General features: G+C 49.5%; 1 protein-coding gene across 2 annotated transcripts in view; it reads right to left on the bottom strand.

The window, feature by feature from the left end:
• Positions 1–8136: 8136 nt before the first annotated feature.
• Positions 8137–14391, bottom strand: part of LOC138840454 (phosphorylase b kinase regulatory subunit alpha, liver isoform) — a 57384-nt gene continuing 51129 nt past the window's right edge. Inside the window, exons 29-33 of one of the 2 annotated variants that reach the window (XM_070040779.1) lie at positions 13656–13709; positions 11267–11437; positions 9872–9925; positions 8867–9067; positions 8137–8335 (exon numbers count right to left, since the gene is read on the bottom strand). In XM_070040779.1, the coding sequence (XP_069896880.1) occupies positions 8165–8335; positions 8867–9067; positions 9872–9925; positions 11267–11437; positions 13656–13709 (651 nt within the window). In that variant the 3' untranslated portion in view covers positions 8137–8164. Of the gene's footprint in view, positions 8336–8866; positions 9068–9871; positions 9926–11266; positions 11438–13655; positions 13710–14391 lie in introns of those variants that run through there. The other variant, XM_070040780.1, reaches the window with a different exon arrangement.

The following is a 14391-nucleotide window of genomic DNA, read 5'->3' as shown; positions in this document are numbered from 1 at the left end:
GCTCCTGCTTGCTGGGTACATTTGCTTCTTGGGGTTCCCCTTTGTGCAGAGTTGAGATTCACAAGCACCTCATGTGGGTGTTTGGAGCAGCCAACTGAGTAAAAGAAATGAGTATAGTCACAGCTCCCTCAAGCGAGGATGGAGGGAAGCCCAAGGCTGTCTGCTGGGCACGGGGTGGGGGAGGGAGGGCTTACAGGTGGACCTGGTGACACTGAATAGAAACTTTGTGCTTTCAGTAGGAACACCTGTGTTGCTGCATGGACGGGGGTTCTTTACAGATGCACAGAGGTAGCCGTGGTTAAATACTCATAATGGGACCAAAAAAAAAAACAATAGCCCCTCCCTCTTTCAAAGCATGAAAATACCGGTGTGTATTTTTGTCTGTTAACTCTGACAACTGTACATGGAGTTGTGATTACTGCCCATTTGCAAGAATCCTAGCCTGAATTCAGTCTTTTATTCCCATATTCCAAGAGACCCTTACCTTCACTTTTTTTTTTAACCTTCACTATTTTCCTACATATCTAGTATCTGAACCTTGTGTAAACCAAGAAACCAAAATTTGCCCCCTCAGGAGTGTTTATAAGGGAAATGCCATGTTCTTTGTCCACATCTAGGCAAACATGGAGTCAGGAAACAAGCTTTCATCTTGCCCAGCCACCAAGGTGTCAATGTATGAAATTCAAAATTCTCCAGCGCTTCAGTTTCCCCATTGTCAAATCCTGGTCTGGTGATACCCCACCAAGCACATGTGCCCCCTCTCTGTAACATAGCCTTTTCCCTTTGCATATTCTTCAGAGAGGCTCACAAATGCTCAATAACTGTGTGCATACAGCCATATAAAATAATGCTTATTGAACTCCAAGAAATGGAAACGAAGTTTTTCTTTTTATTGTACTGCTTATGGTTCTTTTTCTTCTCTCCCACTCCCAGCACTTTTGTCACAGTTTTTTATTTCTGTGCCCAATTGCCAAATTTGGGAAGAGGAAGCACAGAAACCGAGGGACAAAGGGTGAACTAATTTAACAGTGAAACTCACTCTCCACACTATGTAGCAAATGAACTATACGGTGTGGGGGCGGGGGGAGGGAGGGAAAAACTGGGAGAAAATGAGGGAGGGGGATGACACTTCAAAAAGAAATGTACTCATTACCTGAGTTATGTAACTAACCCGTTACATCACCTTTACAATAAGAAGAAAGGTGTCACATTAAACTTGGCCTAGCACATTTACAGTGTAGAGGAAGCTGCCTTTGAGCTATGCACAGAATGTGAGACCACTGGAGGACCTCAGCAGCAAAGCCACTAATTCATGCTTCCTGAGGCCCCCGCCTAAAAGCACAGGCTGATGCTTGGGTTCATCAAGAGGAATTTCGACATTCAGCCTGTTTGTGCAGAGAACACATCTGCAAAGGTAGGAGATGGAGCCTAAGGATGGGTGCTAGCCACTGCGTCCCTGGCAAGCTACCTTTACTGCAGTGTAAGTGATTATGTCATTAAGGGATGTGTGCGGGTGGCATAGGTCTATGGCTGCGTACTTGCATGTGTATGTGTGTGTATGTCCACATGGTTTGCTGGCTGGCCTGGAAAGGTAACTGGAGCACATGCATTTTGAGAGTTGAAATAGGGTGGTGGTTGAGGGGTTGGGAATGCAGGAGGGATGAGTCCCTTTCTTGCTTTCCTGTCATCAGCTGCCACCATTCCCAGCTACCAGGTTCTTCCCCTAAATAGCACAGTAAACCAGCATCCAGGATGCTGTGGGCTTCTCAGGCTAGCTGGAAGGAGTTGTCACCTCATGAACTTGTTCCCTTCTTCACATACCCCCTTACACAGTCCCTCCACGTGTGTTATAAAATAAACCCCTTCTGGTCCACCACCACTAAGGCCCGATTTCCCTGCTTCCTTTTAAAACTGAGCTGGGCACTGGTGGCTCACACCTGTAATCCTGGCTACTCGGGAGGCTGAGATCTGAGAGTGTCAATTCAAAGCCAGCCTGGGCAGGAAAGTCCATGACACATGACCAATTAACCACCAGAAAACTGCAAGTAGCTCTGTGTATCTAAGTGGTAGAGCGCTCACTTTGAGTTGGGACAGCACCCAGGCCCTGAGTTCAAGTCCTACAACTGACCACAAAATAAAAATAAAACTAAAAACCTCTCTGCGAAGATTGGCAATGGCAATTGCTTTTCTCTCCTCAAATATCTCCCAGTGAATTGGCAAAAGCTAAAATGATGTTCTCAGGGCTGAGCACTCATTATTCCTAGGCATTGCCTGGCGTAGGCCACCAGTTCCTTGGGTCTCTGCTCAACCAAGTCTTGCCTCATCCTGGTTCCTCTCTGGTCATTCCATTCATGACACTGACATTGACATTTCCTGAGGCTTACCTGCCCATTTCTCTACTAGAATGTTATGCCAGATTGACTCAATACATTATGAATCTTACTACTTAGTCCTTCCATGCCCAAGGCATGGGCAGAGGAGCCAAGGTTTGTGCTGAGCTACAGGGGACACAGGATGGCTTTGCCCTTACCTAGCTGTCCTATCCCACACAGCACATACTTTCACAGATTACACATTTTTATGTCAGTCGTGGGGCTTGAACTCTGGGCCTGGGTGCTATCCCTGAGCTCTTCAGCTCAAAGCTAGCACTCTTAGCATTTGAGCCACAGCACTACTTCTGGCTTTTTTCTGCTTATGTGGTGCTGAGAAATTGAACTCAGGGCCTCATGCATGCAAGGCAAGCACTCTACCACTGAGCCACCTTCCCAGCCCTCATATTACACTCTTGAGAAGCTCCTACTCCATAGTTCCTAACTATTTGCAGATGAATGGGGTGGGCTGGCCCATCACCCCAGGGAGGATTTTGATAGGTGAACCCCACGAAACCCTTGCATCTTCTTGGCAAGAACCAGGTTGTTGGAAGCTTGCCTGTCTGTTCATGCTTCTGTTGCTCAGAGGGCCTTCTCCCGCCCAAAACCCTGCAGTGCTGCGTCCTGTGTGCTGCCAAGCCTGCATTGGGCCCATGTGCCAAGTAAACCCTTATTCCCTCTGGGCTCTGGTATGACCTCTCCCTCTGGTGAAGCCCTTATGTGTGTCCTTTCCCTTACTAGATCTGGAGCCACGCCCAACTCAAGTCATGCAGGTTTTGACCAAGAGCACCAAGTAGTGGCCCTACCGTTGGGTGCTGCAGAAGCTGCCTTTAGAAGATGAAAAGCCAAGACCTTGCCGTGAGAGTCAGGCCTCAAGAGCAGCTGAGTCCAATCCTGCAGCAGCAGCATTGACTTAGCCTGGGCACCTCTCCTTCCTGCACAAAGACCTGCCTCATCCAGCCCTGTGTGCAAAGCTCTCTGCAGGCCTGCTCAGCCTGCTGGGGTGAATGAGGCAGAGTACAGGGGACACTCTTGCCAGCCTCCGCTGGGGGGGGGGCGGTGCTGTAGAGGAGAGGCATAGGCAAGAGGGCCACTGCCCTAGATCTAGGCTGTGCCTCCCTTGAGCCACAGCGCTTATAAATAAGAAGGCAGAGATGGAGCCCTGGTGACAGCTGGAGGAAATTATTCACACTGCCAGGGAGAGGCTTATACTCTGATTCACTTCCAATTCGTTATTTTTAAATCTCCCAGTTGGCTCAGAAGGAAAGAGATGACAATCATTTACATCTTCTTCCAGACGGAGCCTTCACTCAGGGTTGAGGGAAATCGAATGGGGGCTGGGGTTGGGGATCACAAACAATGTGTGGGGCATTGGTGAAACCTTTGTCTTTGCTGGCCTCCTTTATGATGGGTGCTCAGAAACTCAGGGCTGGCAACGTGGTGTCAGTGGCTGTGTCCCAAGAGGGGTGGTGATCTGGCCACTAGAGCACAACAGTTGTGCTTCTAACCAGAGCACACAGAGCTGCCCTTTGTGAAGCCCAAGTGGGGCTTGCTCCTGTGTCCCCTGGCTCCTGCCCCACTGCTTTCAGAATAGTGTAGGGGGATGGGAACAAAGGAGTTAAAGCAGGACTCCTGGCTGGAGCTGACATTTGGATTTGGAAATTCTGCCTTTGAGCCTCGTTTCTGTCTGGAGGATCCCACCTTACCAGAGAAGGCAGAACTCTCAGCAGTGGCCTCAGCTGATGGAGCACTCCTGCCTGACACCTTCCATTGGCAGCTTAGTAGCTAAGTGGCACCAGAAGGCTGCTGTGATGGTTTTTTCCTTGGCAAGTTTGTCCTGGATTTGAATTTACAAAGGTCTTTTAGAAAACACTGCAGAACCCTACTCATTCCTTGTGGGTGCCCGTTGCATATGCAGCTGGGTCAACCCAAAGCTATGCCCTTTGTACAGCTTGGCACATCAGCAGCACCAGCCGGAAGTAGAAGGTTCTAGCAACCACAGGTGAGAAACAGGCCAAAGCTGCAGGATTTAGGATTGAGATGTGAGTGTGTGCACAGACTACCAAAAGGAATGAAGACTTCCCTCAGCAGGGTGGTGAAAGTCCTTCTTCACAGGTCTTGAGAAGTGAACAGCTGCTCTGTCATGTGCTGTCACACCATTGCAAGTTTCTGCATGCCTCACAGTGCCTGGCCACAGTGCCTTCAGATGCATCCATTTGTCAGAAAAGCGTACACATTGAGCAAGCCCGCAGGTCAAATCACATGACTTAAGAGGTCACTGAATTCATTTATTCTAGTCTTTCTAAGAAGGCATTTGTGACTAGACTTTGTATAAGTTCCTAGAAAAATGGCAGTGTTCTGATGGAACATCAGATACAGAATATCAGACTGTAAAAATGTCTTATGGTCCAGTCTTCTCATCCCTGGGAGAAGTCTCTTGGTAACTCAAGGCCATGGCTTTTCCTAAGTGGCTTTCTCAGGGTGACAAGGGGACTGGGCGCTAAGACGGTGCTAGAGCTGCTGTGATTTCTACTTAGTCGTAGCTATCACTGGCCTGTCCAGGAGAACAGAAGGCATTCTGGGTATGTGATGCTCTCACATCCAGAAAAGGCAGAGCTGCACACAGTAACTTCAGAAGTCACCTTGAAAGATCCTGGCATTTAGGGAGGGAGACTTCTGTGCCCTTTGACAACAACAAAGCAGACATGACGAAAGCTCTTTGCCAGCCTTGTGAATGAGTCAACAGCACTGAGATGAGTCTACTGCAATTTAAATGAAGGAAGGCTAAGCCTCCTGTCATCTTGTCCAGAAATAAATGACATCAGTCAGCCTACAAATTGTTTCTCTTACCTTCTGATCTGTCTTACTTGCTTTCTTTTCTTTACACAGGGAACATTTATATTCTTTCTACCCAGGTAGCTGAGGCCTGACATGTCCCCTTCCTTCTCCATGCCTGAGGAGAGCAGCAAACTCTGCATGTGACCTGACAACAGAGTTCTATCGAGTGAGAAGCCAGGCACTCTTCCCCTCTGTTGGCAAACGTTGACCACCGTTGGCCAACTGCCTTCCACCAGACGCAGGTGAGTTCACTCATCCTGAGTCCTGAACCAGTACTTCTGGCAGGTGAGTTCACTCACCCTAAGTGCTGAACCAGTATGTAGTCTTTCTCTTTGTGCAGATGGGCAAGCTGAAGCCCCCAGAGGTCACCTTACTTCCCAAGACCAAAGCAGTGCCAGTGTTGGTGCCAGGATATGGAACTCATGTCAGTGACAGGTGGGGAGAACAGTGGAGGCACAGGCAGACCCTTTGCAACTGAAGACACGGTAAGAAATGCTGTTTCTGCCTCTCGGCAGAATATCCCTACCCCTTCCTCCTAAAAGAGCCAATGGTTATCCTTCTCTAGGGAGAAGTTAGGAAAACAGCCCCCATCACATGGCTCCTACGGCAGGGGGGCAGCCAGCCCCGACCTGACTGAGGGCACAGGAGCCACCAGGCCCACTTCCAAGACTCCCTCCCAGGGGATGACGCTGTTAGGACTGTCACCATCTCCCTCCAACATCAGCTCTTCTACACAGCATGGCCTGGGTTGTTCCCTAAAGGGATCAGTGCTAAAAGCCTCTTCTCTTTCTTGGAAGCTGACAGCTTGATGCCTGTCTTCTTTCAGGGCTCATTTTAGTGCGTTTCAAAGAATGACTGGGAAGTTTGGGTGAATCGTTCATTTCAGCTCCTCTCACTGTCAGCATCTCACTGGGGGAGCCCAAACACAGCAGCTGTGGCTTCTCTCGTCATCAACAGGCAGGAACTGTTCTGAGTTAGCACTGGGCTTGGTTTGGAGTGCTCTAACCACTCTGCAACTTCTCCCAAGCAGCAACACTTTAGGGACTTGTACCTTTCTTAACCACCTGCGTTTCTGTGATCCACTAGGGAATCTGTGAATTCAACTAGATGATTCCCTGAATGTCTTAAAGATAGTTCAAAAGAAGACCTCAGAACAACAGTAGGAAACATGGCAGGCTATGACCCGTGGGGCTCAGGAACGTGACAGCAAACACAGGGTCAGTTGTGTTGGACCCATGGCTGCTACCGCCTGACTGCGTTTCTCTTCCTTTCCCACATGGGCAAGGAGCAAATGGGCAGGTCCAGGCATACCACAGCCTTGTGCCTGGGGAAGGTGCGAACCAGGCCTGTGGCTGTGGAGACACATGCTCACAGTCTCTGGATCTGTCCCAAGTACAATGAATTCTAAGTCCACTCTGGCTAAAACTAAGACACTCTGGGTTTTGTAAATGCATTTGTATTCTGTACTAAAGCTAAGAGACTGTGGGTTTTGTGAATACATTTCTATTCTGTACCTCAGGAATGAGATCTTTGTGCTTTGTAAGAAATGGAAGGAAAGACAATGGCGTCCCACATGAGCGATGCCTGCTGGCCCAGACCAGCCTGTCCCGGACACAACTCCAAAATATCTGGTTTAGTGTGAGGTGAGGCTGCCAGAGGGTCAGAAATGTGAGATGCCTTGCCTCTCCCTGCCCCGAGAAAAACGGTCAGGACAGCATGTGGACTCTTTGACACAAGGTACAGCCATGGCCTCAATGTAGGTCTAGCATCATCTTTCTCTTCCCAATCTCCCCACTGACTTAAAGGAACAAAGGCACTGACTGAATACTTCATTTCCACACCAGAGGCAGAATTCCTGCAAATGTAACCTATCACTCCCAACCAGACACATACAGCATTTGGCCACCAGGTGAAAGTTTATTATTTATTTATAGAAACAGTTTCTCCTGTTGTTCCTTCCCTGCCACGTGAGGAAAATACCTGGAGAGAAACTCCATTCATCAAGGCACTCACAAAAGCCCCAGACTTCTCTATGATCAGTGCCTGAGCATGCTCTGTAAAATGGGTTCACGTTCCCAGGCTGGCTCTGTTTTTGAGAGGGAAGCATTTTTTCTGTAGGAGCACACCACTAATTTCCATACTGACTCTACTGAGTCATCTCCTGACTCACCAAGTGATGCTGCCCCAGAGCATGGAGCTGGAGAGAGGCCTCAGGGGACTTCCCTTCTCCAATCCTAAAGCCACAGTTTACCTGCCTAAGAGAAGTCAGATCCTCCACTTCCCTAGATTCTGGAAGAGTGGGTTGGAGAAGCCCTTGTACTTCCTGGGCATTCAAGATATAATCCTGCAACACCAGGAGTCCAAGTTAACTATGAGCAATTGTATCCATCTGCCAACAGACAATTACCATCCAAGGAGGCAGCCATTCTAACACCAATAAAATGAGAGGCTAAGGAAGAAAGCATCACACAAAATAGCCAAGACTCCACAGGAAACAATTGCTCTTTCTGGTATAAACAGTTTGTTCCCAAGACAGACAGCACCTATTAAATGTGCCCTCATCCAGGTCAGCTTGCCCAGCTACTGCCACTGGAAAATCTCCAGTGAAGACGTGTCACTAGCTCATCCAACCTATTTCTGAAACTCAAAGAGCCAATTTGAGTGAGCTTCTCAGTTCACATAGGGAGAGCTATTTCCAATTCCAAACACTGGGACGAATATCCCTGAGAAATGAACCTAGACATTGATCCCAGGGTGCTGCTTGTGGAAGGGAGGGGATTGGCCAGCCATGTTTGGGCATGAACATACATTGGATTCAAGTTGAGTGCTCCCATGTCCTTGCGTGTATTTGTAGTGAAACATGCGATGACACACGGGACCTGGTGGGGAAGGGAGCTCCCAATGAGGCTAGCAGGATAGTTCCAGAGTGAGAGGGTGGACCATTTAGCAGCATGGCTCTACTGTATCTGGCAGCCTGAGTTGGGCAGGAATTCCTGCAAATGAGAAGCCACTGCTTTCGTTAGGTAACTCATTGTCCCATAAGCTCCACTTGGAGCACTGTCATAAAAGAAATGACAAATTCCTGTGGCTTCGTCTTTCTCCAGAGTATCGGTAGCTCCAATGGATACCTGTAGCCAGAAAGGCAGAGGAGAAATGAGCAGAGGCAACCCTTCGACCACAGGTGATTCTGCAAGCTGGAGATGGTGAGCTCAAATGGGTGAGGGGTGGGGCCTGGGCCTGGTCCTACAGCAGGAAACCAGCGCCCCCTGGGGGAGAGGTTGCTTTTGTTCTGGACACTGTTCTCACAGATTCTAGTCTGAAACTGAGGACTGAAAGCTTAAGGATGGTTTCTTTGCCTTACTTCCTTTGGGGGTACAGGGCAAGTACTTCACGTAGGGCCATGTATGTAGCCAGTGCCATGTTTGGGCTGAAAGCTACATTGACAAGTATACCCCCACAGGTTATCTGATCTTCCAAGGGGCTACAATGCCATTTCCTAACCAAGTTTTTGACATTTTCTATCTTCTTTCTACCTTCATATTTTCTTTGTTTGAGCGTATTGTTCCCTACTTTGTGGGACACAATATCTAACCTCAACAGAGGTGAATGTCAGCTATGCTGGCTGCCTTGACGCAGCTAGCTGACCTAGACACACCCACCTGGTCCTGCAGGAACAGCTGATTGGCCAGATGCACAATCTGGTCCACCTGGATAATGCCTCCAATGCTGTCGATCTCGGTGTCAGAGAGTAGAGTTAGTACCATGATAGCTTCCACCAGCAGTTGCCGATACTCAGGCTGGGACACATGGTTCAGCACTGATTCCACGTGGACAGCAAACTTGATCTCATATGGGGTCATCTGCAAAGGGGCCAGAGGGAAGCCACTACTGAGAGATGGGACAGAAAGAGCCCTAAAACCAATTGTGTCCAAACACTGATTGGACTCTGCTGAGAACCTCCCTTCCTACTGTCTACTGTGTCAATTCTGCAGTAGGAACCCACTAAAGCAAGAGGCTCATCACTCTTTTCTGGGAATCAGTTGGCCTTGACTATTTCGAGTCATTTGTTTATTTATTTAATTTATTGCTTGCCTGCCAGTCCTGGGACTTGAACTCAGGGCCTGGGCACTGTCTCTGGGCTTCTTTTGCCCAAGGCTAGCATTCTACCACTTGAACCACAGCACCATTTCTGGCCTTTTCTATTTATGTGGTACTGAGGAATAGAACCCAAGGCTTCATTCATGCTAGGCAAGCATTCTAACACTAAGCCACATCCCAGCCCTCTTTCTTTCTTTTAAAAAGAAGAAAAGAAAGCCCCATGTGGCATAAAGCATGGTGCTTTGAGCAGGGTAAAAAAAAAAAGCTAGAGGAAATAAGTTCTGTGGCTGGAAGAGAATGGGTCTAGCCAAAGTGAGCTGAAGCTTGGGCAATTTGAAGTGGCTTGGGGCAAATCGAAAGAACTTGGGAGTCCAGATACACTGTAAGGGAAATGAGAAGAAGAAAAAGTGATGGGAAAGAAACAGGCACAGTAGAGGGCGAGGTGGCCAAAAAAGCCCAGCCCTTCAAATGGACTGTCCATACAGAACAAGCTGGGGAGGCCATGAGTGGTCAGAGTCCACAGAGTGAACACAGATGTGCTGGCATTTGGGGTTTGCTCATCCTACCTCTCGGGTGGTGGAGGACGGCAGGACATAGCCGTCGATGGAGAGGCCGTGGCACTAGAGGTAGAAGACACAAGTCAGTCAGGAGTCTGTTCCCACACATGCTCACACGCACTCATGAGCAGGCGCACACAGCTTTCCCTGCCCCACAGTCTGCACGAGGGTTGGAATCCGCCAGACTGCCAGAGTTATCTTTAGAGCAGTGTTCTCACTGCCCACGGGCTTGTGTTTTGCATGGAAGAATTCTAGGGCAGGCATCGTTCAGATCATGGGAGAGCAATGCCCTTGGGTGCTGCCTGCTATGTCCTGCTCCCTGGAGATTCTGCCTTGACTTGGCATCTGGGCTCTGGTACCTGCCAGGCCCCCTTCAGTGCCATGATGGAGGATTTTGTGCTCCTGCTGGTGAAGTGATGCGTCTGTGCTTGTGCAGGCGGCTATTTTCGAGATTCTATAATAAGCTCCAATCACAAAGGACTGGAGCACATGCACAGACAAGCTCACCCGTGTGTATAAATACCAAGTGGGCTCCATACAACATGCTGCTTTCTCATCATACAAGTGTCTTGGTTCGTGTCAGTGGGAGTCTGAACGGAAGTGTGTGCTACCCCAGGAAGAGCGGGGAGATTTTCTAGGAATAGCTAGGCCTAGTGCAATTGGCCAATTTTCACCTCCCCACGCCCCAGCTGGCAGCAACTGTGCGGCCTTCCCCCATTCCAGACTCCTGAAGAGTGGTGGACCATGGACCTCTATAGATTCAAAGGGCTCCACTGCAAAGGCACCAGTGGGTAACAGAACCCGGTGCTCACGCACAGGGCCCACTCTATCCGCCAGCTCAGCTCAGTGAACACCCTGAGGAAGCCCTCGGGTGCTGACACAGTCCAAAGCCCTTGCTACAGACCAGGGGCACTTAAACAGAAAAAAACACAGATGGCGTTCTGTTGCTGCGTAGAGGAGCTGGAGTACATTTCCCTTGGGATGATTTCTGTTCTCATCTCCCCCTGGGAGAGGAGTGCGGAAAAGATTTAGGGAAAAAAAAATCTATCTTGGTTTGCATAGATACTTTTAAGTGGAGTTAATTGTGTTCCATGGTAGAGGTAGGACAATCTCAGTGGGGCTCAAAGAGCTGCAGGAACACCCTGGAGCAAACTGTGAGAGGAGACAGATTGCGGGGTACAGATGACAGAGGATTCTGTTTTCCCACAGAACAATCACCTTGGCAACAGTTGTCAGCCATGTTCTCCTGAACTCAGAGGTGTGCATCTCGGTCTATGTCTGTTGTCTGGTAGTGCTGCTATGCGTCACAGGTAGTCTGGGGTGGGTCGGGGGGGGGGCGGGTCGGACTCCTTTCCCTGGCCACATGGCTTCCCAAGTACCATAGAAGCACAGCACCCAGCGTACCTTCTGCAGGATCTTCCACACCTTCTGGTAGAATCCCACTGGGACCCTGTTGATGGCGCCATCCAGCCTTCTTCTGCGCAGCCACTGGCCCTGCTGCTCCCCCCAGTTGATGTGATGTCCTCCGGAGTCTGATGATGATGTGCCTGTGGGTGAGGATGGGGAGCTGGACCTCTGCAAGACAGACCACACGGCCCCTCAGAAGCCTTGTGGGCTACCCAGCAAATAGCCTATGGGAACTCCTGCAAGCATGCAGACTGATCAGCTGCCCCTTACTCAGCAGGAATCTGCCTCTTCCAGTCCACATTGTGTGCCACCTGCTGGATTCCATGCTCTGGTGTGGTTCCTTAACTCCTCCCACACCCCTGGCAGCCCACCCACAATGTAGTACTGCCCTCTGGACACTGAGCTCAGAGGGCTCAGACCCGGCAGGGACAGGTGTGGCCTCTGAGGTCAGACCATTGTGCTGCAACTCCCCATTCAACATCACTATGACAGTACCCCACCCTGAGGCGGCTGGGCTTATACTAGCACCAACTGCTGCCCACCTACCTGTACCTGATGGGGACCCAGCCAACCTTCCGCCAGGAAGTTCTGTGTGGGCATTCACCTGGTGAAGGGGCTCAGAAACTGCTGAGAGCATGCTGGCTTGCGTTGAGTGCTCATGGGGGCAGCTGTCACCCTGAGGGCTGCTCCCCCCAGGACCCTGGCCTAGCACTTTGTGTATTCATTTCAAGTGAGGCAGTAGCCTGCAGGAGAGCTTCGAGAGATATGCCAGCCTCAGAGCAGGTGAGCCTCGGGCTCACAGCCTGGGGAAGTGGACACAGAGTGTCCACTATTTACTCTGGCAGTTCCATAAAGCAGTGAGTGACATGATCCTTCTTGTAGGATGAGTGCAACAGAGAATGCCACATATAATACTGGAGGGAATGACCAGGAAAGGTAGAGAGGGAAAAAAATCAAGCCAAAGAATCTGCTTATTGGTGCAATCTTGAGATTTCTGGCCTTTCCACCAATGTTTTCCAGTTTCATTTTTGCTTCCTGTTTTGGGCCCAGGGCTTCAACCTCACATTGGGCCCTGTGCTTGGTGACTCCTCTGGGACAGCCTCTGCTGCTGGGAGAGAAAGGGACCATCTTCCCACCTCCCTGCCTGAGGCTGGACTCCTTTGGCCTCCACCAGGGAAGCACAGCTGCAGGGCTGCCCATGACCTAGAGGCAGCGCAGAGATCCAAGCCAAGCATGGAGACCAGGCCTCAAGTGCTCACTGGAGCCAAGCTCTTGCCAGGGTCAATACTTGCCCTTTGGCCTCCATGTCAGAAGTAACCGACATCATTGAGTTCTTTGTTCTCAAATATTAGGTACTTCTCAATGTGTAACTCCAAATTTAAAGGCTTTTAAGAAAGAATATCCCAATATAAAGTACACTAATAGGGTAGGGGGCAAGACTCCTGTGTGTATTCATTTTGACTTGAATACATCTTATTTTGAAAAGGCAGTTAGGCTGCGCTATTCAGCTGGGCTTGTTAGTACCATTTAAATAAGGCAATAATTAGCTACAAATAAAAGTAATTACAGTTACACTCATCAGTGACTAAGCTGATTTTTTTCCTTCTGGTTTAGAGCAGCAGATTCTAACTTTGGCAATTGGAACATTTCCTAGGCCTCCACTCGAGCCAAGGCCCCATATAGAGCCGGGGCTGAGGATGTAGCTTAATACCAGAGCACTTACCTAGCATGTTTGAGGCCCTGGGTGCCATCCCTAGCCCCTCAAAAAGTAAATGAAAAGAGCCAGGTGCTGGTGGCTCATGCCTGTGATTCTAGCTACTCAGGAGGCTGAGATCTCAGTCTGGGCAAGAAAACCCATGAGACTCTTGTGCAATCGCCAGCAGTGGAGCTCTGGCTCCTAGTGGTAGAGTGTTAGCCTTGAACACAAAAAAGCTCAGGGACAGCAGCCAGGCCCTGACATTCAGCCCTAGGGTAGGCACAAAATAGTGAAAAGAAACAATGCTGTGCTGGAAGGCTCCAGAAACTCCTGTGACTTGGTGAGGAGATCATTCTTCACCCACACTGTACTGAGGAGCACAGAGATCTGAGGGTTAAGATGAAAAAGCTCAGTTCAAGTACACCTTGGCTTTTCTAGAATGTTCTCAAGATTACAGGAGGTTTTCAACATTAACTGAAAACCCTTAAACCTTGCTGAAATCTTCAGAAGTCAGGATGTGGCTGGAGTACAGCTCACTCTTAGGGCCTTGCTTAGTGTGTCCAAGGCCCTGGGTTCTACCAATACCAAGTTGGGGATGAGGTGGGAGCATGGATGTGGCCACTGGAGGGTTCAGACAGCACAAACATGGAGGCGGGGGCAGGGAAGCACGCAATGCCCGTGCACGTTTACCGCAGACTTGGAGGAATGCATGTTGCTCGACACAGTCTGGCCCACAGAAAAGAACTACAAAACAAAAAGAATCAACTCAGTCATGGGCAGTGACGCCAGAGACGCCAGGAGTAAGGGGAACACCTAAGAGCATAAAACATGCCCCAGAAGTTAGCTGGACAGGTTGTTCTCACCTTCAGCATGGGCGGACCCTCTGTGTCTCACAATGGACTGGGGCAGGGTAATAAGCCAACTCTATGGAGCCAGCACTCCATGGTCTGCCTTCCTTCCTTCCTTCCTTCCTTCCTTCCTTCCTTCCTTCCTTCCTTCCTTCCTCCCTCCCTCCCTCCCTCCCTCCGTCCTTCCCTTCCTTTCTTTTCTTTTGTTGGTTGGCCATGGGGCATAAACTTAGGGCCTGGGCACTGTCCCTAAGCATTTTTTGCTCAAGGCTGGCACTCTACCACTTTGAGCCACAGCTCCACTTTTGGTTTTCTGGTGGTTTATTGGAGGTAAGAGTCTCATGGACTTTCTAGCCAGCCCAGGCTGGCTAGCTAGAACTACAATCCTCAGATATCAGCTTATCAGCTTCCTGAGTAGCTCAAAATACAGTTGTGAGCCACCAGCACCTGGTCCCATGGTCTTTTTTTTTTTTTTTTGGTCCTTGGGGCTTGAACTCTGGGCTTGGGCACTGTCCCTGCACTCTTTAGCTCAAGGCCAGCACTCTACTGCTTGAGCCACAGCACCACTTCTGGTTTTC

This window comes from Dipodomys merriami, unplaced genomic scaffold, assembly GCF_024711535.1.
Source record: "Dipodomys merriami isolate MVZ:Mamm:240054 unplaced genomic scaffold, mDipMer1.0.p SCAF_3, whole genome shotgun sequence".
NCBI lineage: Eukaryota > Metazoa > Chordata > Mammalia > Rodentia > Heteromyidae > Dipodomys > Dipodomys merriami.
This window is presented reverse-complemented; position numbering and strand designations above follow the sequence as displayed.